We start from the raw sequence: 24,441 nt of genomic DNA, 5'->3' as shown, positions 1-24,441 counted from the left end.
CAGTGGGCTAGTGAGGTTTTAACTGAGCAGACTGAAAGTTGCTGGCCGCTACAATCAATCAACCTGTGCAACAGACCTGCCAGTTCTTGCATTCGGCCTCTGTGCCAGCCATACACCCAAACACATGTATGAGCCGTTCAGTTTAAAGGAAGTGAATTTGAAGGCTTTTCAGATTCAAATTCGTTTCACTCTAATCTGACACCATAACATTTACAGCCAATATTCACTGCACAGTCAGGCGAGGAACAGTCCCTCTGGAATTGTTACAGCAGACACCAAATTCTGATTGGTCAACTAATGGTCACATTGTGATTATACACTATCAGATTTTCATATTTTCAGGATATGTTTCCCTGTCTGTAGCTAAATTAAAGATTGAGAGATATCAGCCATGTAGGTCTGGGCCTGCCACAAGTCCTTCTTATCTCTTTGAAATTCTGATTCTGTATTAAACAGGTTGTGTAGAACTTTTAACGCTTCTGCAATGCAAATGTGCTTCGTGGCGTGCACCTGAAAACAAATCATATTTTATATGAAAAAGACTGAAGATGACACTGTCTTGAAGAGAACTGAAAGATGGTGCCTTTCGTTCTTTCATTTTTATGTGTTCCAGGACATTTGAATGAGTGTAGTAGTAGTCTGACTAATTTTTGACTCAGCTCTATGAAGAACAGAATATGGACCTCACACCCAGGAGCACTTAGAAACATACATGCACATTTTCAACAGAAAAAGAGATTCTTATGCCCTTGGAAAATGATGACATAACCAAGTGATAGAGACCAATGCCCTACTGTAGGAGCTAATGTTTTAGTGTGGAAAATGCTTTATTTGTCAAGATTTTCCTAAGAGGATAATACTGTGGGCTAAGAATCTATGTGTAATTTCACATTATTGTTTCTAGAATTTAAAATAGCTTATAATGAGTAGTTCTTTTTTTTTTTTTTACTGGAGCTAATTTGTTTTTGGGGGGCACGGTGGCGCAGTGGATTTGACTGGGTCCTGCTGTTCGGTGGGTCTGGGGTTCAGGTCCCGCTGGGGGTGCCTTGCGACAGACTGACGTCCCGCCTTGGGTGTGTGTGTCCCCTCCCCCTCCAGCCTTACGCCCTGTGTTGCCGCGTTAGGCTCCGGCTCCCCGCAACCCCGAATGGGACAAGCGGTTCAGACAACATGTTTGTGTGTGTAATTTGTTTTAGAAGCATCATTGTCTCATATGATACATAGAATAGCCTATTTGGTTTGTGTGTGGTGGCATGACAGCTACATTAATTATAGCGTTTCGTTATTCAGTGCTAGTAAGGGCTGGTCTGTGGCACCTTAACTCCCAGGCTGAAAGTTAGTCCACTCTGTCTGGCCCTGCACCACCTCACTTCAGTCCACTACTGCCACACCTGCATTTCAATGTGTTTGTCTCTTTATTCGGTTCCTAAATTCAGTTGCTAACTTGTTAATTTTTAAAGTGTATTTCCCTCAGAGATTATTAAAGTTCATTCATTCATTAATTTGTTCATTCATTTTAAAGACCAGTTTAAAATGACTAAACAACTCTTAGAGTTCTTCAACTCTTACAATTCTTACCTGATCTGAGACTATAGAAATAGACTCTATAGTCTCAGATCAGGTAGGAATTGTAAATGTCTCGTTTAGGCTTTGAGACCAAAAATTTTGCAATGAATCTCTAAAAAAACAATTTAGTGAATACACTGATTCAATTTCACGAAATGCTCTTCTTAGCAACAGGGAAGTCACAGTCATGAACTACAGTTCTACCCACAATCCTCCCCGGAAGCGGATATGGCACACTATATTGTAAGAAAACAAAGGGGAGTACTACTTATTTACTACAAAATAAATAGTTGTATGCAACGCGAGATGACCCATAATTTACATTCTGAATATATGATACAATTTGACTAATTATACACTATTTCTCTAGATACCGTCAGACTACTCATTTAAATGACTGTATAATATGTTGTTCCCCTAAGTGTAGGGATGTGGACCATTCCCTAACCTTCACACTGCTCGTGGTCATGGATGCGCATCGGTTCATATAATGTCATTTACTACCAATTTTTCTCAGTAAATAACCGTGGAAGGGGACATTTGTGAACTAGTTATGTATAAATTATTCAGTAGATTGTCCACTTTAGCCAGGGGTGTTTGCCATACACGTGCGGATCCGCTGAACACAGCGATTCGTCCACTGTAAGTTCCGTTTGCGAAGTTGATGCTAGTCGTGAATCTGCCTGTTTTCGGTCCATTCATTGATTTAAGAACAGCAGCTAGTTATGCGCTCTGTGTATGATATGCCGCAGCGAAGTTTGTGTTGAATTTACACTTTTAATAATGTGTGCGGTGAAGGAGTGGAAGTTCACGTGCTGTTCCAATGTGATAGTAACTTAGTGAATGGTTTGACAGAGCGCTGCTGGGGTGCCGTGTCGTGTGTCGCTACTTTGCTGTGTTTGTTCGGATTTGTAGAAACGCAGCCCTGAGCCACACGGAGAGCTCTGCTCCAGTCAGTCTGCAGGGGGCGCCGCAGAGCGATGACTCCGCGGACACCGAGGCCTTCAGGTGAGGAGCAGGCAGTCCTTCGCGCCCAACAACTGCCATACAAAAAATAGACTTTTAATTAACTAAATAAATAAATAAATGCAACACAACACACAGAACGTACCTTTATTTAAAAGTGTAGCATTGTAAGCACCCGCGCTATGCCATGGAGGGGCACCACCGGAGCGGGAATACTGATGTTTATTGTAAATACAGCGAGTCTCTCGACTTACGACGGGGTTACTTGCAATAAATGCGTTGTAAGTCGAAAATGTATCCGATGCACCTAACCTACCGAACATCATAGCCTAGCATACGTGTGATGGCCACGGGGCTCGCCGCCTTCGTGCTGGGTAGGTATCTTGAGTTTCTCCTCAAGAGTAATTGCCTTCCTCCTCTTCTCACCAGTAGCAGGAGAGACAGTTGGATGTTTCGTAGATGTGGATGCACAAAATGCAACATAGATACGGAGCGGGGGTGTATCCAAAAAAATGCTGGCAACATAGAACACTACTATAGGGTATTGGTTGTATACACTACCGGCCGTGTGGCAGACTGGGAGATGCGGATGCTGCCCAGTATCGTGCCGCATCTCGCTTGCCTGGGAAAAAAAAAATCTAAATTCAAAATACGATTTCTGCTGAATGTTTATCGCTAGGGCAGTATCATAAAGTCGAAAAATCATAAGTCGGACCATCGCAACTCGGGGACCGCCTGTAGAAAAGCGTCTGCTAAATAAATAAATGTAAATGTAGTCGTAAATAATGGGAATTGTGGGAAATGTGAAATAGTTGTGCAACCGCAAAGGGGACTGTCGTGCACTGTAAGGGGGTGAGCGCCTGTTGGGGAGAGTATATGCCTGGTTCATGGGGCAGAAAGTAGAGCAAAAGGGTTTTTGGTTTGACCATCTTTGTCAGCAAGCACGTACCGTAAAATCCCTATTTAATGCCCTCACCCCTTTTTGAAAATACCCGGTATATTTTTTTTGAGTAATCAGAAAAGAATGGAAAAGAAATAAAACTTACCGGTACCAGGTTTTAAATCCCATTCTATTCTGTAGTCCGTAACATGAAACAATCCACAAACACATTAATAACTATGTGAACACATCAAACTTCCGTGAAAAACACTGACAACTGTTAAACTATATTAACACATTTACACACTAAACAACGAAGATAATCCACTGGTTTATTAATGTCCGGGACTGTCGTAATCCGACGTCTGTCGCATGCAAGTGGTCAGATTCAGAGTCCGAAATTTCACACCCAGTAAGGCCAGGACTACCCTCGGCAACATTCTCAAGCACATTTTCACTCAGGATGCTAGAGGGTGATACCCGATGTACTTGTGGCATTTGCATTAACTTTGTAGGGAGACAAGTGATGATCGATTTCACTACCATATGACCTCTAATAAACACCCCCCTTTTGGAAAATAGGGATTTTGTGATAAAACTGTTCTTTATTCAAAATACATGCTTTTATTTGTTGCCACTGAGAGTCACAGTACTGGCATCATGACATGGTGCAGGAGCACACAGGAAGCACTGCATTCACTGTAATGTGTTTATCTGTGCTGCACAGTTTCTATCCTCCCTTTCCTGGCCAAGAAAGCTCCTTGCGATGGGGAGGAAAGAAATATGAGGAACTTCCAATTGCCCACGTTAAAGCAACATACAACAAGTAAGGCCTTTCCGTTGTGATTTCCTTAGAACTGGATTTCATACCAATAAATACAGAGTGTGTTTAATTCCTGTTTCTTTATCTTTTTCAGTACACACATCCAGGTGACTGACCATAGCGGCAATCCTCTTGTGCGGACATCTTGTGGAACTGAAGGGTTTAAGAATGCTAAGAAATCAACCCCCATTGCAGCTCAGACAGCTGCAATATCAGCTGCAGCGGTGAGAGAATCACACACATAAAGTTAAACCAGAATGCTAACTAGTGTATTGGACTGCCGTTTATTCGTAAACGCTGCATGGTACTGGGGAGGGGGATCCAGTTAAAGGCTGGACCTTTCAGAATTCTTTGACTGCTGGACCAAGGGAGGATGTTGTAGAGGTTCAGATGATGTACAACGGTACAGAAATGTGAAATTAATAACTGAATTTGGGTGAAAGATGTAAATAAGAGTGTAACGAGGGTAAATTTAAAAACTGTTCTGTTACAAACCTGTGTTTCTGTCTTTTTACTTCAGCAGAATGGCATGTGTGGTTGTTATTATAATCAGAATTATTTAATCAGATTCTCTCTCTCCTGCCCCTGTTAAAATGGAGGCTGGTGAAATTAAGTGTTTTTTCTTTTCATACATGATGTCAGTAAGATATTAAACAGCCAGCGGATTACTTCTGTAAGTGTTTTCCTGTAGATTTGACAAGGGATCATTTTTCTTGTCGTTGAAATCCTTTCTCTGCATTTGTGATTGCTCCAACTGTTCCAGTACTATGCTATCTTCTTATTCTTATTATGCAGAGTATACTGTCATAATTCTTAGAAATGCCTGCCCAGCCTTGTTTCTTCATACATAAATAGATTTTCATCTTGAATAGTATGTGCAGTACTGATGGTTCCATTAAGAGACATGTCAAAAGGGTTAAAACTGTAACATTTAAGTCATGATTATACTCACAATAAAGGTATTTCTTAAATAGAAAAAGGCAATAAAATCCATTTTTATAGGACCTTCAGTTTGGAAAAATCAATATCCTGTCAAATAAATTAGAACAGATTCATCATACAAAGTATCATTCGATTACAGCTGTACCACTTTAGTCTTTTAATTCCATTTTTTAAGCAAATTAAACTCACCAGTCAAATGACATTATTTCCTTAATAACATTTCCTCCAGAAGGTGGCAGCACTACCATATGTTTGAATAATGGAGCTATTTAATGTTTCCATTCTTTTTCTGAGCCCCTGCAGCTCAGCCAGTGTGTTTTCTGCTGTACAGTGTTGTGTACTTATGACAAGAATCTTGATTAACTGAGACAACCGTGTATGTTTTGAATAGCATCACCTAACATCTTGTTGTGCAACTATAGTAACCTCCTGCTACTAAGGGTCAAAACAAAAGTTTTGGAGGGAAAGTCACAAAGGAACATTTGCGCACACACTGACCGAAACTGCTTGTCCCAAGCGGGGTCGCAGCGAGCCGGAGCCTAACCCGGCAACACGGTGCCGGGCTGCAGGGGGAGGGGACACACCCAGGACAGGACGCCAGTCTGTTGCAAGGCACCCCAAGCGGGACTCGAACCCCACGCCCACCAGAGAACAGGACCCGGCCAAACCCACTGCGCCACCATGCTTCCGCACCCCCCTAGGGGCATTTACATTTATATATTTAGAATGGGGTCAGAGAGATGATTATTGCTACAGTCTTGTTTGGGCCATATAGGGCACGGCACATTCTTTCAGTTTGAGCATCACAAGCAGGTGTATGGAGCCGGAATATTCCTCACATCCGTACAGGTCATAATTTGTCCAGATTACTCCTTCCGTCCCTCTCATAAAATTAGTGTGATTGTGACCCAGTGGGTCCGCTCCCCATGTCTGCGTTTCCTCACGGCACGCAGCCATACAGTGTAATAGCTGCATGTTCGCTTGCTCTGTACTTAACTTGCTATTATAAGGTTGTACTAAAGCTTTTCATGTAAAATAATTTCTCTTCTGTCTCAGAATGTGTACTAATATAATACAAATTACATTGGACACGTCCATTTTGTCCAAGTCTTTGTGTATTGCAGCATAAATTTATTTAAATCACTTAAACACTTTTTCCCCTCTGCTAACTGGCCATTTCATTGTCACGTTATCATCATAAAGTATGTCAGTGATTAGTGATTTTTATATATATTAAATTATTTATTCATTCATGTAGCAACTTGTCTGTCTTAATTGTACTTAGTTTTATATGTAATGTGAATGTGATGTAATGTGCTGTATGTGATGGTTTGACATTTGCTTTATCCTGAGTTTTTCATAATATATCACCATATAATTTGTTGTATGTTCACTGCGAAACATATGTTGCAAAAACTGGGAATAGACTAAGGATTTTCTTTTTAAATCCATTCCATAGTGTTTTAGTATTTGTTTCTTTTGCTTTTCACTTTTAATAATTAAGTTTTATACTTTAAGGATTATTTTGGAAAGTCAAAAGTGAAATCTTTTTTCTTGTCCATTTAGTGACTGGTAGATTTGATTTAATGGATTTATTTGATCTGAACTTTTATTATCACACTTGGAGGGAAATTTACATTTCTGTTTTTTGTTTAGAATAACAAATATCCATATTATTCCAACAGCCTTTAAAACTGCACAGGTGAACTAATGTTATGTGTTTCTCCTTTTCCAGAAGGCACAGGGGAAAGGTGTGACATATGTACGAGTGGTACTGAAGGGTCTTGGCCAAGGCCGTGCGGTGAGTACTTTGCCATTCAGACTCCCAAAACCTTGAATTAGGGCACAACATCTGGAGGCCACGTCGTCTTTCTATGCTGAACATATCCTCAACTTGTTTCTCTGTGACTGCCTCATCCAGAATGTGTGATTTCAATGAGTTTGCTGTTTCACTTTAGTTGTTAATTTGTATTTGTTTGCATGCTATCATAGATTATTTTATAGACTTTGTTCATGCTTTCTGAAGATGTTTATTTACATAATCTTAATTTATATGTTATACATATATTGGTGTGAGTTATTAAATATAAACAATGTTATTAGTTTTTTCCAGTCACCTAAAAACAGTCCTCAACTACAGGGTTCTCGTCCAGTAACATTCTATTGTCTTGACTCAAAAATGCCCTTACTATGTAGTATCTTTCCACAACCCACTAACACTAGTCTTTCAACCTATTGATCTCTGCATAACCTGACACTCTGCTGTATTCATTCTATGTCAGATCCACAAAAAAAAACTCTTAATCACACAAAAATTGATAAAACATGAATGGAAAGAAAGTATGGAATCACCCCAACTAAGACCTAAACATTAACAAATTATTTGTCCAAACCTGGCCACACTGTAATGAATCCAAGTGAACTATTAGCATTACCAGTGTGCAGTGCTTCTCTTTGTTGTTTTTTTGGGAAACGGTTTTGGTCTCATTTATGAAGGATGTCACTTTTGGGTATTGATACTTTTCCCCCTCCTTTCCCCTTTCAGTCTGCCATAAGGGGATTGACCATGGGCGGTCTGGACATCGTGTCCATCACAGACAACACCCCAGTGCCCCACAATGGGTGCCGGCCTCGTAAGGCGCGTAGGATGTGAGGACAATACACGTACCCCAAGGACAGCACAGTCTGTCCATTAGTCACAGCAAATAAACTGTCATTGCTATTATTAAATCTTTTCTGTCAGCATCTGGAAATAAAAGCTTTTCTTTTGCTTGGTAATACATTAGCGTAATTTTGGTGGGGGGGTGGGTGATTGGTACATTTTGAAAATTGCTATTCGTTATAAAAATGGAACCAGTGCTATTTTTGAATAGTAAGATTCTACCTCTAATTTGGGGTTGTGAGTATGTATAACTTGGCCATGAATGCACTAGTTTCACTCCGCTCCTGGTCAGTGAATCATGATGGGCACCCAAGGACTCAGTGGACCAAAACATGTGTCAGTGAAGTCGTGTAGAATTTTTTTTTTTTTATAAAAATATACAAATGTGAGCTATTAACTACTCTCATGACTCACGGCTCCCTTGTTTTTCAGAACATAAAGTACACAGGTGGTGCTGTGCACTGAAAGTGTTTGTAGTGAGACAACACCCATTGGATGCCTATACTTAGTTTTAAGACATTTTCTTCAGTCCTCATTTCTGTGGTCTTTTTTTTCCATGTCTTAGCTTTTTTCAACAAGGGTTACAAAGTGATGTTTCATTGTAGGAAGTGATGCCTTTCTGCAACATTTTTTGGCTATTTCCTGACTTGTAAGTTGGTAGTTCATCACGAAGTTAAGACGGAGTTATTCAGTTATATTTCACAAGGGCCAAGTTTTGATCCAGAGCTCAATTATGCTGTGCATCTCTAAATAATGCTATCCCTCTGTAAGGGTGCTAACAGTTTGCTGAATGCGTCACTCTGTGAGATTTACCTGCAGAAGCAAGGTATTAACTTGCCATCCTCATGGCTATGAAAATCCATGGAACTTCCAGCCAGTGTAGGGCATGGGTGCGTATCATGTTGATAAGGGTTCTAAAACCGCTCTGCTTTCAAGGGCAGGGGTTTTCGGTTCTGATTGTGGCCTCCCCCTGAGTATCGTGATTTTTGTTCAAACTGACCTTCTCATTAATTAACCTTGATTTAGCTCTTCATTGAATGAATGGCAATCAAATGTTAATTTAAAAATGACGTTAGTTGGACTCTATAATTTGTATTAGTCTAGGACAAAGCTCTTAAACTCACAGTCCTGGAGGGTTCAACTACATGATTTCAAGTTCCCGTCTTGATTGAACCCGTTTAACTCCTTTTCAAAGCTCTTAGAAGTGTGAGGAGAGTTGTAGCCCAGAACTTGTCTCTTCTGAAACATCAAGTATTGTGCATTTACTCATAAAAATCTAGCCCTTATCCCTTAGGATATACATTGCAGAATAAAATTAGCAGATACTGTGGTGCTTCAAGTTGTTGCAATTTGAAGGTCCCTGGTTTCTTGTTCCTGTTGTATTGCCCTTGAGCTAGGTACTTTATTATTACTATTAACCCTTACTTTGCTTACACATCCTTCTAATGTAACTTAAATGTTGTAGTTGTGCATTGAGTGACTTGTTCCTTTATACAACAGGTGATTATTTATTGTAGAATTTCTGGATAAGTAATATGAACCAGAAACCTTTAGATTACAAGTTATCTGCATTAACCACTATGTAAACCACTGAGATGTCCCACTAAGTATGTCCTTCTGTATAAATGGATCGATCATTTTAAAGTTTATAGCCTAATATTGTGATTTGCTTTAGATGAAGATCTCAGCTAGATAAAACTTAATGGCTGAAGTCAAGATGCTTATAGTTAACGTTTTGGTTTAATGTTAGCGAAAAAGTGTATTTGCTAAAGTTTTAACTACCATGTGGTGGATACCAGAAAAGGTTGACATTCCAAACAGTTTGGGGGAAGATATTTTGCTGCTAGAGTGAAAGAGTGTGTGTCTGTGTAAATGCAGGTCTTCGTTTTTTTGAGAGCATTTAAGCACTTTGTTGAATTAACAAGCAAATTCATTTTGATTTTGCTTTCAGTGGTTTAAATAGAACTGTAAGATCTCCATATACATCATGTTCCTGAACCAGGGCAGAGGACAGGTGGTGCTCTGATACCTTGAGATGATGCATTCCTTACTCAATGTTCATCTCCATGCCTGTCCATTTTTGGTGTCAAACTAAACACCAGATATGAGTCCTGCTCTGGCTTTCAGAAAACACACAAATGTTTACACCCCCCATCCTTCCCATCTTACTTGAATTAATAAAGATAAACAATCACTGGGGCACAGAAGGTGCTAGGCCTGCGTTCTGCCTCTAGCATAAAGACATTTTATTTTCGTCCTCAAAGGCCTATTTCTCCTGGAGGCATGTGATGTGTTCGAGCAGTCAGACTTGTGACCACAAGATACTACGTTTGAGTCCATGGAGATGCAGCACTGTTGAACCCTCAAGGTGACTGACCTGAATGGCTTCAGTCCAGTGGTATAAACTGGAGAAAATGTAGATTTGGAAACTGAAGTACTGTGTCTGAAATGCAAATAAGATGCTTTTTCTTTTTTTTTTTTTTAGCCAGAGTGAGCTACTCGAGAAGCTTAACACCTTTTTACATTTAAATTTTATGTTCCTTTTAATAATTGCACTGCTCTTTTGCATTTCTCATTATTCTATAATTTTGCTCTGGTTTCCTTTTTCTTTTTAAAAAAAAAAAAACATGTCAGCCACAAAACTGCTGCTACATTCTTCTACTTGTATTGCCCAGGAGTTCTTGGATTTCTTTCCAAGCATCATCGTTTTCTCTTATTTTAGTCTGATAAATCTTTTCCTTCCCCAGATTTTTTTTTTTTTTTTTTAAAAATGCACTTTTGAAATAAGTTTTGATAATTTTACACTTTCATTTATTCATTTAGCTTTTCTCCAAAGTGACATACACTCAGTATATTTTTCTCTTGAGAGGTATCACATGAATTTCCTGATTTTTTTTTTTTTTTTTTTTTGGTAAGTAAAGTAGTTGTATTGCTCAACAAATCTCCACATTCAACAATGTTAACCACAATATGAGAGTGTAGTAAAAGGCCCTGTTCAAGTCTCATACTTTGCGATTACGTTATTTACAAAGTGATCTGGAAATTGGAGACACGAGTTATCGGAGTACTGCAGAGCCATTTGCAAGGGTTATGTTTAAACAAGATTCACTGTAAATTTCCATCCAACAGGTGATATGCAGATTACTTCAGAAATAGCAGCTGGAAGGGAAGGAATATTTAAGGCTCTGCTCTTCAGGTCAGCCCTGAAATGCTTGTCCCACTTCAACCTCTCACCCAGGGATCGTAACACAATCGTGTCCGTCTCTGAGCGATGGCAAGCAAGAAATGGAATTAAGCACTATAAATAAGTGGATCCATTTAAGATGGCTGCCCTTTCCTGGGATTACGTCAGGTGCTTCATTGCCATGACAACAGCAATTAGCAGGAACTCTGTTTCCAGGCAGCCTGGGGATGTAACTCTGTGCACCTAGTAGCCATAGAAACCAAGGTCAGACCAATAGCTCACATCTGTTTTCCTGAAAGCCATGTTCTAAGGCATAATGGACATGTGAGGGAGTTCTTGTGAACAGATACAATGATCAAACACACTTCATGTAGAGCAGTCTATTGGGTGTTGCTTGGTAGGCTTTATAACCGCAAGGAAAAATGACTTTATTATGTTTTTTTTCGGGGGGGGAGGGGTAGAGGACTGTTATCAATATAGCAATACATTCTGGTGAAATAATTTAGGAAGATTTTGTTTTAAAGTGATATTCTGAAGAAATATTTGTTTTGTTTCCATTATTCCCAGGCATTAGTCATACATTTTTTGTGTGAATTAATATAAAGCATCTGCGATTAATGAAACCCTCTATATTAATTATATAGGCATACAATGCAAACTTTCATTTACCCCTATATATTTTGATGTCAAAGTTATGAGAATACGTCTGATCCCTTAATAGAAGGTACTAAGTTTGAAGTGAGTTCATAGCAAGAACATTTGACTTAACCACACTCATCCGCCACTGCAGCCCCTGCCTCCAGATTTCCCCAGGTGTCCTGTGAGTGTCTGAATGAGTTCAATTAGTTTGTGTAACTGGAGGTCGGGCGGACACTTAATCCCAGAACACCTGTGGTCCTTTCACAGGTAACCCCAGTTAATCATGCCACTGATGGAGACCAGATATCACAGCTCACAGCTGGCTTGGGCCCCGCTTGTCGGACTGGGAATTATTAATTTCTGTTATTATTAGGACAGTAAAGAAAGTCCACTGACTAGTCAGAAGGATCTATTGTATGAACTAGCTGAACCAGTATTGCCTCAAAGCCAGACTCTTCTGATTTCCTATCATCACACATTTTGTTTTAAACATGTTAAAGTATTATTTTTCATTACCTTATTTGTCATGATGGCTTAATACAGCCAAATGTAGATGACTAGCCATGTTCTTAATATAGTGCAGTGAGTAAGGTCTGTGTTCATACCTAGTATTATTTTTCTGTTTAGATTTTTTCCATCTGATTGCAAATGCAAGTGAGGTGAAGTATCTTTTTTAAATGTACTACAGCGTGGTCTTGTGCATTTTACTTCTTTGATCACCTTTTAGAATAATCTTTTGAAATGATTTATTTGTTCAGTTACTTTAGAAAATCTTCATAATCTGTCTTTATTAAATTCTTCAACCTACACAGAAGAAGTAGTGGTCTTTTTTGTTTTAAATGTTTTGACGAAATATGCAGCAAGGAAGGAATTTGCTTTTTTTTAAAAAAAATTACAAACATTCCACACCACATATTTCATACCAGATGAAATGTGATGGAATGTCAGTCATTCTTCGTTAAATCTCGGCTTACGTAGTTTTAAAGTTTTTAACAAACATTCTAAACTTGCATGTGAGCCTGCTGCTGGACCCCTGCAGTGCCCATGCTGTTCCACAGAACGACAGACACTGGCTACTGTCGTTACCACTGCGTGCTGTGCAACAATTATGAAATATGAAGTCTTCTGAGCAATTTTAAAGGTACCCATTAATATACAGTTTAGCTGAAGACTGTGTTTTTTTAATTAGCCACAGCAGCAACACTGGGTTACAATTAAACAGAAACAGCAACATTATGAATATATAAAACAGAAGGACAAAATAGTATTTCAACTGTCATGAAGTGCATTCAGAAGAACACTCACCCAAAGAGTGTCCAGAATTCATTAGTTAGTTCATTAGACTTATCAGAGAGGTTAAATAGCATAAAAAATTTCTACTTTGGGTCATTAAGGGAAGTTGAGGTATGAATCACAACAACAAAATAGTACTACTAAACTGAAAAAACTAAAGGAAATAAAGATAACACAGGTCCTAATAAGTTTTAAATGCATCACTGAGTTGACTGATCTTCCATTTAGTTTAAGAAGTGGCTGTTTTATCCAAGCTTGAATTTGTATTAACCCAGTAGCACTTGGGGAATTAAACATTGCGTTTATCTTTCTGCCCTGAGCTTTGAGCAAAAAAAAGTAACTCTACAGTGGAAGGACAGTCAACACCCCCACACATTCACTTATTTGACGAACAGTATCTTTGTGAACAAATACATATGAAATACTGAGTGGAGGTTCTTCTCAAAAAAAGGCTTACATACCTATTGAGTACAGTTTAATAGGCAAGGTTCTCCACACTCTTACCAGCTGCTGAGGGTTAAATCACATTTCAACCCTGGTTACAAAGCAATAGATATGTAAACAGAGTCATGCATTATGTCACAAGCATGCGGAACAGAGAGCTGCTATAGCAGTTCAACCTTGAGATAGGTTTTGTATCAAAAAACTCTCCTAATGGTTCCTTATACAAATGTGCTGTAGTGAAAGGTTACTTTATTATTTAGCATCTCAGACATGTAAACTGATTGAGTTTTGAAATAGGAACGGAGAAGGGAGCTACAAGGCAAAACTTTAAAAACGAAAAGTATGATAGCAGTTCCAAGTTCCTCAGTTATTTGCTTTTAAATCAAATATCCAGCAAGTCTTGTTTTGCTGTTCCTGTGAGTGGGGAAGTTCCAATCGGATGGTTGCAAGTCCAGAAAAGCTGTGTGTTCTGTACTGCAGGACTGTCATCTGTAGTGATTTCAGTGTAAAGAAGTACTACACACACTCAACTCCAACCTACTCGTGAGCACAGAATATGCAAAATCGCATTTCTCAACTTGTCAGCTAACAGCATTATCCTTTCATTTATATCTTTACAGCTATCACTAGACCACCTACTTAACCCCACATACTGTATATTCAGTTCAGTTAAACTCACATGACATGTATAGCACCTAAGCTGATTTAGAGATCTTAACAAAGGATAACATAAAGGACAAATAACTCTCCATTAACCTAATTTCCATTTATTAATTTAGCTTTTCTCCATGTCAGCAATACAACAGTGGATTATGCCAACAAAGATGTAGGCACTTGAATCTTGAATACAGTTTGTCTCATACAACCGTACAAACGACAAACTCTAAGCAAAAGCAATGAACTTTCAGAGATACAAACTCTTTTTGAGAAGTATTTAGTTTTTATTTTTTCAGAAAATAGAACTAGCATACCAGTTTACATTCAGTTTACATTGGTATTCTAGCCAAAGCTTCACTCAGTGGGCCAAAACACATACAAGTAAGCACTGCCTTGAGTGGAATCTCCCCAAAGGTTTAGTACAGTGTCAAATGCAGTCCATGAAGCCTTTGCATGTCATGAAGTAATTCATAAAGAAAAGGTCAGCTTTCCAAACATGACTTGATGTGTTTTTTTTTTTAATAAAAAAGTAGAGAATGTAGGAAACATGCAATTAGTTGGTGAAAAAGCAGTAGATGATCCTATGCATTTTACATCTACCAGTTCTGAGCCTGTCAGTAAAGTACCCACTTCTCTAACATACTCCACCTCCATGCAATATTTCCAGCTCTGATGTACAGTTCTTATCTGTGCTTCAAGGTAAATATCATGTTACATTATTTCTTAAAAGAAATATTGACAAGACAAGAAATGTCCTCATAATTGTGCTTTCATTTCTTATTATGTTTGTATTGGTCATTAGTCGACTATGCTGAAGACAAAAGAGTAGTGAAAAAATCTATTAAAATAGATTAGAAACAATAGAGAGGGATTTGCAAAAGAAACTGAATAAGCACATACTGTAGATGCAAAAATATGAAAATGCCTATTGCGACTTCTAGGAAGCTAGCTGGGAAATACAGGAAGCCATCAAGACCTGTCAAGGAGAGGGAAGGAAAGACCATAAAACATGAAAAACAATAACTCAGTTCATGAGCAGAATACTTCTAAACAGGAACATCTAAACAGACCAGCACCACTAAATTGCCCATTCATTAAGCCAACCAACACAGGTCTTCCCATAAACTAGGACAAGTCCACTAAGGATGAAATAAGGAAAGCTATAAAACAACTAAAAATGGCAAGGCAGTCAGGCCAGATGGTATCCCAGCAGAAGTACTCAAAGCAAATTTAGAAACATCAACTGACATGATATATCCTCTTTTTTGAGAATATCTGGGAGAAAGAGTAATTACAATCTGATTGGAAGGTGGTTATCTTATCAAGATCCACAAGAAAAGTGACCTTAGCAATTCTTTTAATTATAGAGGAATCACACTCCTGTTAATGTCTAGAAAAGTTTTAAACCAGATCAGATTAAAGGGGATGAAAGATGTTGTCGACCCACAGCTTTGAGTTAAATAAGTAGGTCTGGACCAGAATACTACACTCCATATAATAGTAGGAGAGGAATTCTTTACTTACATCAGTTTTGTTGGCTATGAAAAGGCATTTCACAATATGGACAAAAAGACCCTTTGGAAAATTCTATTTCTGTTCAATTCATAATTAATTGATAAATCTGATCAAAAACTACTATGATGGGATGCCATGCTGGGTGATCTGTGAAGGGCAGCTCACCAAAAGCTTCCAAGTTAAAGACAATGTTAGACAGTATGTTGGCTGTCCACATTCCTATCTCTTTTTGTCATTGATTGGATTAAGAAAAATTATCACCATCAGGTGGAGAAATGAAATTCAGAGGACACTGTGGACCCAATTTAATGACCTGAGCTTTGCTGATGATCTAGTAGTCTTATCCCATAGCCAACAGTAAATGCAGGAAAGGACCAATATACTTGCAGTTATATCAGCATAGGTTAGCCTCATCATGAAGAAAAGTAAAACCAAGATTGTTAACATTAACTCTGCCAGCACTAACTTGGTCACACTGCATGGAAGCTTTCTAGAGGAGATACAGGCCTTTACCTACCTTGGTAGTGTTACAGACTGTCATAATGGCATTGATGCTGATGTCAAGGCAAGTCATGAACAGCCTTCTTGCAGCTGAAGGATATTTGGAGTTTAGAGAAGCAAATCATACACACAAAGATCACTGTTTAACAGCACTGTAAAGTCAGTCCTATTTTATGGAACAGAAACAAAAAAACCGTTCAAAAAGTGGAGACATTTGTCAATATCTGCTTAAGAATCCTTTGAATCTATGGGTCAGATACCAAGAGCAACATAAGTTTGTGACAAACAACATACCAGCTGTCTGTTGACGAAAAGATCACGAGAAGAAAATGGAGTTGGACTGGACATACTGTACACTCTGAAGCCCAGCACATAACATCATTAGGCAGGCACTGGCATAGAACCCCCAAGGCTAGAGGAGGAAGGGTCAGCCAAAGGTCACCTGGTGACATGACCTTGAAGCTGACACAGTCTAACTAGGCTACATGTGGAAATAAACTAGAGAAGATGGCACAGGATGGAAGTCTTTGGAAAATGATTGTTGAAGGCCTAGACCCCACCCGAAGTGATGGACAAAACAGGTGTGACAGCATATCATTGAATCCTGGGTGAAGTCTACTGTGGCACCCCATTTTGTTGAACAAAGAAATTAGTGGTTTATGATATTATTAATGTCCTCTCATAGCAGATAGCAGTAAAACTGTTTCTCACAAAACATGACTGTAAACCCTTTCTTGACAAGCTGAGATTAATTTTTTTAAACTGTACTTAAGATGCTTGACAAATCCTATAGGTCTGTCTCAGTTCTCAGGCATTCAGTGTTTTCTGTGTTGGATTGCAAATCTCTCAACTCTGTTACTGTCCTAGGTGTGGGTGCCTTGTGGATTGCCTGCACTTTTCAGCAACTCGGTGAAATCCCCTGGAGATGGTTCAAAGACATACCCAACTGTATAGGCTATACAGTTTGTATCGGCTGTTCAGATGAAGAGCCCCATTTGTGTTGTGTATATCTTTCACTGACATATGGATGATTGGCCTGTTGTAAGTAGCGTATCTAGCAGTATAAGTCACCTTGGTGAATAAGGTGTGTAGGCTGGTAACACTACATAGAGTTCATTGCTGACTGTGACATGCTACAACCTGCTCATAAGCATGACTTGTGTCTAATTTGAAACTTGTCACATGTTTTTGCAAAATTTCCACACAGATGCTCAACTTCTGGAATGGGGTACAGCTCCAGACTTGACACTTTCTTCACTGTCAGCTTATAATCATCACAGTTCTTCACAGAACCATCATGTTTTATTACTGAGACAGTGGGCACTGCCCTTCCTGAGAATTGAACTTGTTCTAACCAAACACCTTTCTAACCAAAGCATCAGTACAATACAACACAGTACTGTGTTCTTACGTAGTGCTCCATCTAAAAGGTTTCAAATTAAACAAATGACAGACTATAGCACTGGAATATTATTTAAAAGCTAAATTACACAACGTTCGACAAGCTGCAGTAATCTAGCTTGACTTGCAGCTAACTTGATTTCAAGCCAGTGAGTGACACTAATTTCGAAGTCCTAAATGACTCAGCTATAAAACTCCCACATCAGGCAGACTGACTAAATAAGACAAGTTTATGTTTGATAAACATGTACTATGTTATCTGTTTAACAATTTTTTTAAAAACCTTATATACACTCACTTGTATCTTGTATACTGGTTTATACGGTGGTATATGACAAATTCCCTGTACTCTAGAATCACGTGTCTGCATCCAAATATTTCCTTCTGTTGATGTAATGCACTTTTTGTATTGTTCTTGGAGATGTACGTCACTTTGGAGAAAAGTATCTGCTATGTGAGGCCAATACATTGTAAATCTTCCGTTTCTATGCTATTTCGACAGTGTTTCTCCATGTCTCACTGTCATAAATCATAGTAGATTGAACAATAGCATTATACAGGTGGATCTTCATGTCGATGTTAACTGCTATTGATATTCAGAGCACTTCCTAAAATACTGCCACCATCTTGACTGTTCTATTGTTATCTTATGCCACATTGCTGCCATCCCCGGTAAGCACACTACCAACGTTGAGCAGCCTGTGTCATCTGTTAGTTGTGATTCAAGTTATCACGATGTCCCACCAATCTGCACGGTTGTAGTCTTTTCAAAGCTGATTGTTAGTCCCATTTTTCCAACAGCTTCTTCCACATTGGCGTCATCAGCACTTGTAGTTTATCTCTCATTTTGCCCAGCAGGGCAATGTAATCTGCCAAGTCTAGATCAGTCAGCTTCATTTGTTTGTTCTACTGTACGCCCAGGTTTGGTTCTGTCACCACCTTTTTCGTGTTGTTCACAAAAGGAACAATGCTGATAGTACACAATGCTGGCATTGGCCAACAACAATGGTAAAGTAATGCCAGCATCTTCACACAGCAACTTGAATTAGGGTACACATTTTTGAAGATATATTGCTGTGGGATGCTGTAAAACCTGGCAACGTTCAACAATGTATCCCTGCATGCTCAATTAAAGATCTTAAAATCAATAAGGTTAACTGATATCAGCCACTGAAAAGTGAATACACTGTTCAATGACACTGCTTAACATGAATATCTGTTCAGTACATAATCACCAACTGCAACAGAAACAGCTCGTTGCAAGTGGTGACAGTAATAAAATCGAAGGTTATATCTGGGGTCAGCTGTTTCAGTGTTTCCTTGAAATGTTCCATCCAGTGGGCATCCTGCTCTTTCGTTGTCATCAGCATTTTTACCACTTTGTTTTGACAGGTACGTTGGAATTGCTTCTTGCACCAGTCAGCTCCCTGACATTTGGTACAGGAATTTTGCACCATTTCAGCATGCTGCTTCCCGTGCTTCTGCTCCTTTTCATTCCACATATTCTCTCTTGTCAATACGCCATCTGTTTTTCATTCTGTGGTTCAGCACCTGATTGTTGATTGCAGCACCCTTTTCCTGTTAGTTTGCCCGTTCCTGTTGACATTTTGCCGCCTTCCACAGATCAGTCAATACTCATGTTCGTTCTTATATCCAACGCCCTTCTGCATCCCTCGTCTTCGTCCGATCATTTCCCCTGGACTCTCAGTACCTGTTTGAATAATTTCCACTGTTCCACATTGGTGGCATGTTGGAACTGATTGTTGACTTCTAGTTTGTATGTTTTGCCAGTGGTGGCATCCTTCAGTTTCAATACTACATATGGCCTGGCTGGGCTTCGTTCTCGTCTTTTTAACCATTGTGTCAGCGTCACCTTCACAACACCGTGTTCTGAGTTGACGTCAGCTTCTGTGCAAGTCCTGAGATCCCATAGCACCGATCTCCAACACACAGATATAATTGATTTCGCTGTTGCCGTTTCCATCTGGTGACCGTCATGTCTTCTTATTAATGTGTTTGTGCCCATAATAGGTATTGCCAGCACATAGGCTATTGATATTGCATAACAGGAATATTCATTTGCCTTCATTCTCCTGGAAACAATGACAGTTAGTTTCCAAAATGGGATTTGGTGATAGAAATGTTTCAATATTTTCACTAAATGGAGACAGGTATTCCATCATTTTATTAACACTGCTGCACTTCTTTTGTAACAAAACCAACTACATTATATATTTACATCCATCACATTAGCAATTTCAACAGATCATAACCATCTATAAATAACCAACTGTAAGTATAAATCAGAGTTGAAAGATTCAGTGCTATTATTATTATTCATTTAGCTGGTCCTTTCTCCAAAGCTACTGTTATTTACCTATTTATACAACTGGGTAATTTTTACCCAGTTGTACGTGACCCCGTAAGGGACAAGCGGTTCTGAAAATGTGTGTGTGTGTGTGTGGGTAATTTTTACTGGAGCAAGTAAGGGTAAATATCTTTATCAAAGGTGTTATAGTGACGCAAGTATCAAACATTTCTTAGTAGTGCTACATAGTACCTTTAATAGCACATGGTTACTAAAAACACTATAAAATATGTTGGTGTTATTGTGACTTTTGTGTTTGACATGATGGCCACACATGATGGCCAAAAAGCTCAGCCTTGGTCTCTCTCAACTATAATACATTTTTCTTCATTTTAGCTGGATCCCTTTGGTGCTGTTGGGTAAATATGAATGCCGGACCTTTATGCACCATCGAATGGTCTAATAGCAACTGACAGGATGTTCACATTGAATACCAAACAATGAAAAGAAGTCATATAAATTCCTTACCTTTCCAACTGATTATGAAAATATGTATTTGTTGATTGGGTGACTACTGTAATTTTGTTACTGACAAAATGTAATTTGCTATGGGTTAAACTGCTAAAGTTTTGACCATCAGGGGGAACTAACATGAATTGTGTTGATCAAACCTCCAAGTTGTGAACCTTTTTTCAACAGTTCCATGGAAAACCTTCAGAAAGCTTTGTTTTCTCATCATTAATGATCAGGTAAGATGGGTGCTGAGAATTTGTTCATGACAGAGTTGACTTTGAAGAAAAAGGTAAAATCTTCAACAGTGGTAGAGGAGGAAGTGGGAGAAGGATGAGGGCAGAGCAGGGAAGAAAAGGTGGAGAAGGGTCTGTGTGGTTTGTTGGGTGCAGGCTGTAGTTTGTGGTGGAAGAAGGAATTTTACACTGAAGAAACAGCAGAGTGGAAGAAAGTTAGGTGCTCCTTGTAAACTGAAAGGTCTGTGTGATTCTTTGATTTCTACCAATGTCTTTCAGCAGCAGGCAGTTTGGTCCTGTTGGCATGGAGTACATCTGACAACCACAGGCTGGAGTTGAGGGTACACTAGTCTGGATGTAAGAGGAGTCTAGAGAGGAGGATAGGGTTGAGAGGAAGACATTGGTGGGATTGTGGAAAACTCTTGAGAACTGTGCAACAGAAGGGAAAGAGGCTGACATGGCAGAGAAGGGAAGAGGGCAAGAGAGATTTTAAACCACTCCCGTGTGGCCTTCCGTGTATATTTTGGGTCATTGTCCTGATGGAAGATGAATCATGCAAGTCCCACTGTTCTTGCAGACTTAAGCATATTTTCCTCCAGTTTTCTGCAATTCTCTCCTTCCATTTTTCCTTGGATTTTTATTATTTTTCCAGTTTCTACTGCAGAGAAGCATCCCCAGATCATGTTGCCACCACATTTCACAGTAGGGATGGTGTTCTTAGTGTGATGCACTGTGTTTGGTTTGTAGTAAACACAACACTTAGCATTGTTTGGGTACGCTCCAGGCAAGATATGAGTCTCCTCCCAACAAAGACTTTCTTCTCACCACCCTTCTGTGCAAGCCAGATTTATGAGCATGCATGCTATTGTTTTCTCAGGCACAGTGTCTTCCATCTTTGTTATGGAGGACTATAACTCCTTTAGAGGTGCTTTTGGTGGCCTCCCTTACTACAGCTCTTTTTGCCCAGATGCTCAGTTTCAAAGGACAGCCAGGTCTAGAGAGATCCACAGTTGTTTTATATTTCCTCTGCTTTTTAACAATGGACTTCATAGTGCTTTGAGGTATATTCAATGCCTCAGAAGTTTTTCTATATTGTTGCCCTGACTGGTATTTGTTAATAACCATCTCTCAGCTCAGCTTGGAATGTTCCTTGGTCTTCATGGAGTAGTGTTTCCTCGGAAATGCACTAACTAGGTAGGGAAGCTCCCACATGAAGGTGTATTTAATCTGAAATCATGTGAAACACCTCATCGGCACCCAGCTGAACTGCAACACATGTAATTGTTACTTGGGGAAGAGCACTGGTTGCTTCAGAGGTAATTTAGGTGTGTCAAAGCAGGGAAGTGAATACTTGCACATCCAATTATTTCTATTTTTAAAAGGCCTGGATTTGTTTTACTTTCACATTATTGAATACTTTGTGTTGAGCAGCAAAAATTCTCATTTTAAATGCATTGTGAACACATGCTGTAATGCAATAAAATGAGGAAAAAGTCCAAGGGGGTAAATCCTTTTCATAGCTCTTCCAGGGTGACTGTTGGCCTTTACAAAGTTTCCTCCACAACTATGGCTTTAATGTTGCATTTTGGCATAGACATCTCTAGGCACTGTCTGGGTAGCATAATGCATCTTCCTAACTTATTGAGGCAACAGTGTTCACAAGGATAGTCATAGACTGTATTTTATGCCCTTCTCTATGCATTTGTAAACAAGTTCCAAATTCCCTAGCAGCCATTTGATCTTCATTTTCTCCACTGCGTGTAAAGGATCCCCGCAGGGTTTTATCCAGTAAACGGGGCAGATTGGTACACAGGCAGGGACTAGCGATGAGGCAAATATGTAAGCACGTGAGGATATCGTCTTTCACTGGAACACTGAAACATGGAAGCAGCATGTAGCAGTTTGGCCTTTATGATCGTAGGACTGCAATCATTACTTTTGGCATTAAATAATTTTCTGTTTGAGGATTTGACTTTACAATTATAGCCGATTAGCAGATATAGACGATTCATTTGTAATCCAGTAACGCTTGATAGTGTTTCCACCTGAATACTTTTGTAAGGCACTATATCTATACAGCATAGTGGCTTACAAAAGTATTTCAGTGGCCCTGCTGAAAGACTCTCAAAATGAGAAGTGTCCTGAATTGCTCCAGTAAAACATACAGCTATGCAAAAGGGTAAAACTATAAAGTGCTTTAGATAGAAACCTTGGCAGATCAACAAAGTAATGAAGAAACTGTAAACCCAACAAAACTGTATTTAAGGACTTACTGGCCTTGATAGAAAGATGAAAATGAAATACTCAAAGGAATATAATTCTCAGCTCATCCCATTTTACTAAAGAATAGGAAGCGTGAATCTGCAGATTCTATCGTCATACTATAGAATTTTTAGGGTGATATAATTAGTACTAAAATGATTCAAGACACTTGCAGGAACAATCTTCTTTAGGGCCTGACAGACTACAGGTCACCAGAGCTGTTCTTAGCTGTCATTGAGCCAGATGGAGGGCTCTTAATGAGCTAAATCATTAAAAGTAGTAGCTACAGAATCTGGTATATCTATACATGTTCTATATATACACACACACTGCAGACAAAAGTTTGAAACCAGTGTGTCACAGCTCTTCTGGAGTCTCCCATAAATGTGGCACTTACAGATAACCATGAGGGAACAATTCTCCCGAGACAGTGACATTGGGTTTTCCATCATCTGCTCCTTTTGATCATCTGAAAAGAAAACTGCATGAGGAAACACTGCCGATCCCAAAGAGACAGTTGAGGATAGTAGCATTTGCTCCTGGCTTTTGACCCACAGTGTATATGGCGATATTCTGCATATGCACAAGTAACACATGGTGAAATTACAGTGCATTTTGTAGAATAATGCTGACATTTAGAAATGATTCAGTTAAATGCCTATTTATCAACAATCTTTTCCACAGCAGATTTACAATGTTTGACATATGCCATTGTGCTTTTCAGCAGCTCCCTGCCACATAGCACATTACATTTTCAACCAACTATTTGGCCTTTTAACTCCATGAGCGGTTTCATTTTGCTTCAGAAACTAAGTGTCCATTTATAGTTATAAATTGGTTAACATAATGAGTCACCCGTGTTGCCTTTGTCACTGATTTAATAACAAAAAGGTTTGAGACCCTTTAAGTCTTTTCATAATTTCATCTGTTCCTTGTATGTGTACACACACCATATCTGAGATGATCAGACTATGCACGCACGTGCACACACTCAAGTTACCCAGCATTCTGATATGTTCACTTTCAAGCAAGCCAATAAACAAGATATCATTAGAAAGCCCCCCAGGCAGCTGTACAACTGCACTGCATGTATTCTTGCCAAATGGTCAATTCAAAGCTGACACCTCAGCCAAGAACGGTAAAAACCACTGATTAACTATGATTTGGTCCTACATCACAAATTGATTGAATCACTTTTTTTTTTTTTTTAAACATGCATTACTGCATTCTGTGCACTGAACCCTATTTTAATATGCATCACACCCCATCTTCCCAATGGGACTGTTCAATTGGGTGCTCATGTGGTGTAAACCCAGCATAAGCAGGGATCATCTCCAACGGTCACATTGCCCTTGACTGCTAGGTGGAAAGATGCATAGAATAGATGTGCCTGATAATGTAACTGATTCTGCTGACAACTTCACAAAAATACTTCAGTTTTGTCTATGGTTTCTCTAATTAGGGCACAGAGAAAATAGCCATATAAAAACATGACAGCAAAATTTTAAAAAAAGTCTCAGTTGACATGAATGAAATAAAACCTGAAATAGACATTCTGCAAATAAAGTTCCATTTACCCACAAAAATTTCTTTTACTAACATCACACAAATTTACTTCTTATTTATGCATGCTAAGGGAAGTGTGACCTAAA

General features: G+C 39.1%; 1 protein-coding gene across 1 annotated transcript; it reads left to right on the top strand.

Moving 5' to 3' along the window:
• Nucleotides 1-2,015: 2,015 nt before the first annotated feature.
• On the top strand, nt 2,016-10,580 carry mrps11 (mitochondrial ribosomal protein S11). Its single transcript, XM_018739302.2, has 6 exons — nt 2,016-2,208; nt 2,482-2,574; nt 4,140-4,238; nt 4,330-4,459; nt 6,913-6,978; nt 7,723-10,580. Exons 1-6 carry the CDS (start codon nt 2,120-2,122, stop codon nt 7,828-7,830), a joined length of 585 nt encoding a protein of 194 aa, XP_018594818.1. The 5' UTR covers nt 2,016-2,119; the 3' UTR covers nt 7,831-10,580.
• Nucleotides 10,581-24,441: the final 13,861 nt, after the last annotated feature.

The sequence above is a fragment of the Scleropages formosus genome, chromosome 7, assembly GCF_900964775.1.
Source record: "Scleropages formosus chromosome 7, fSclFor1.1, whole genome shotgun sequence".
Lineage (NCBI taxonomy): Eukaryota > Metazoa > Chordata > Actinopteri > Osteoglossiformes > Osteoglossidae > Scleropages > Scleropages formosus.
This window is presented reverse-complemented; position numbering and strand designations above follow the sequence as displayed.

What these genes read in the sequence shown, in the direction of transcription:
- mrps11 (XM_018739302.2), top strand. Translation starts at nt 2,120, where the DNA reads ATGTATAAATTATTCAGTAGATTGTCCACTTTAGCCAGGGGTGTTTGC. An exon ending in GCGGACACCGAGGCCTTCAG is followed by an intron (nt 2,575 to 4,139) that starts GTGAGGAGCAGG and finishes TGTGCTGCACAG; the next exon opens with TTTCTATCCTCCCTTTCCTG. An exon ending in GTCTTGGCCAAGGCCGTGCG is followed by an intron (nt 6,979 to 7,722) that starts GTGAGTACTTTG and finishes TTCCCCTTTCAG; the next exon opens with TCTGCCATAAGGGGATTGAC.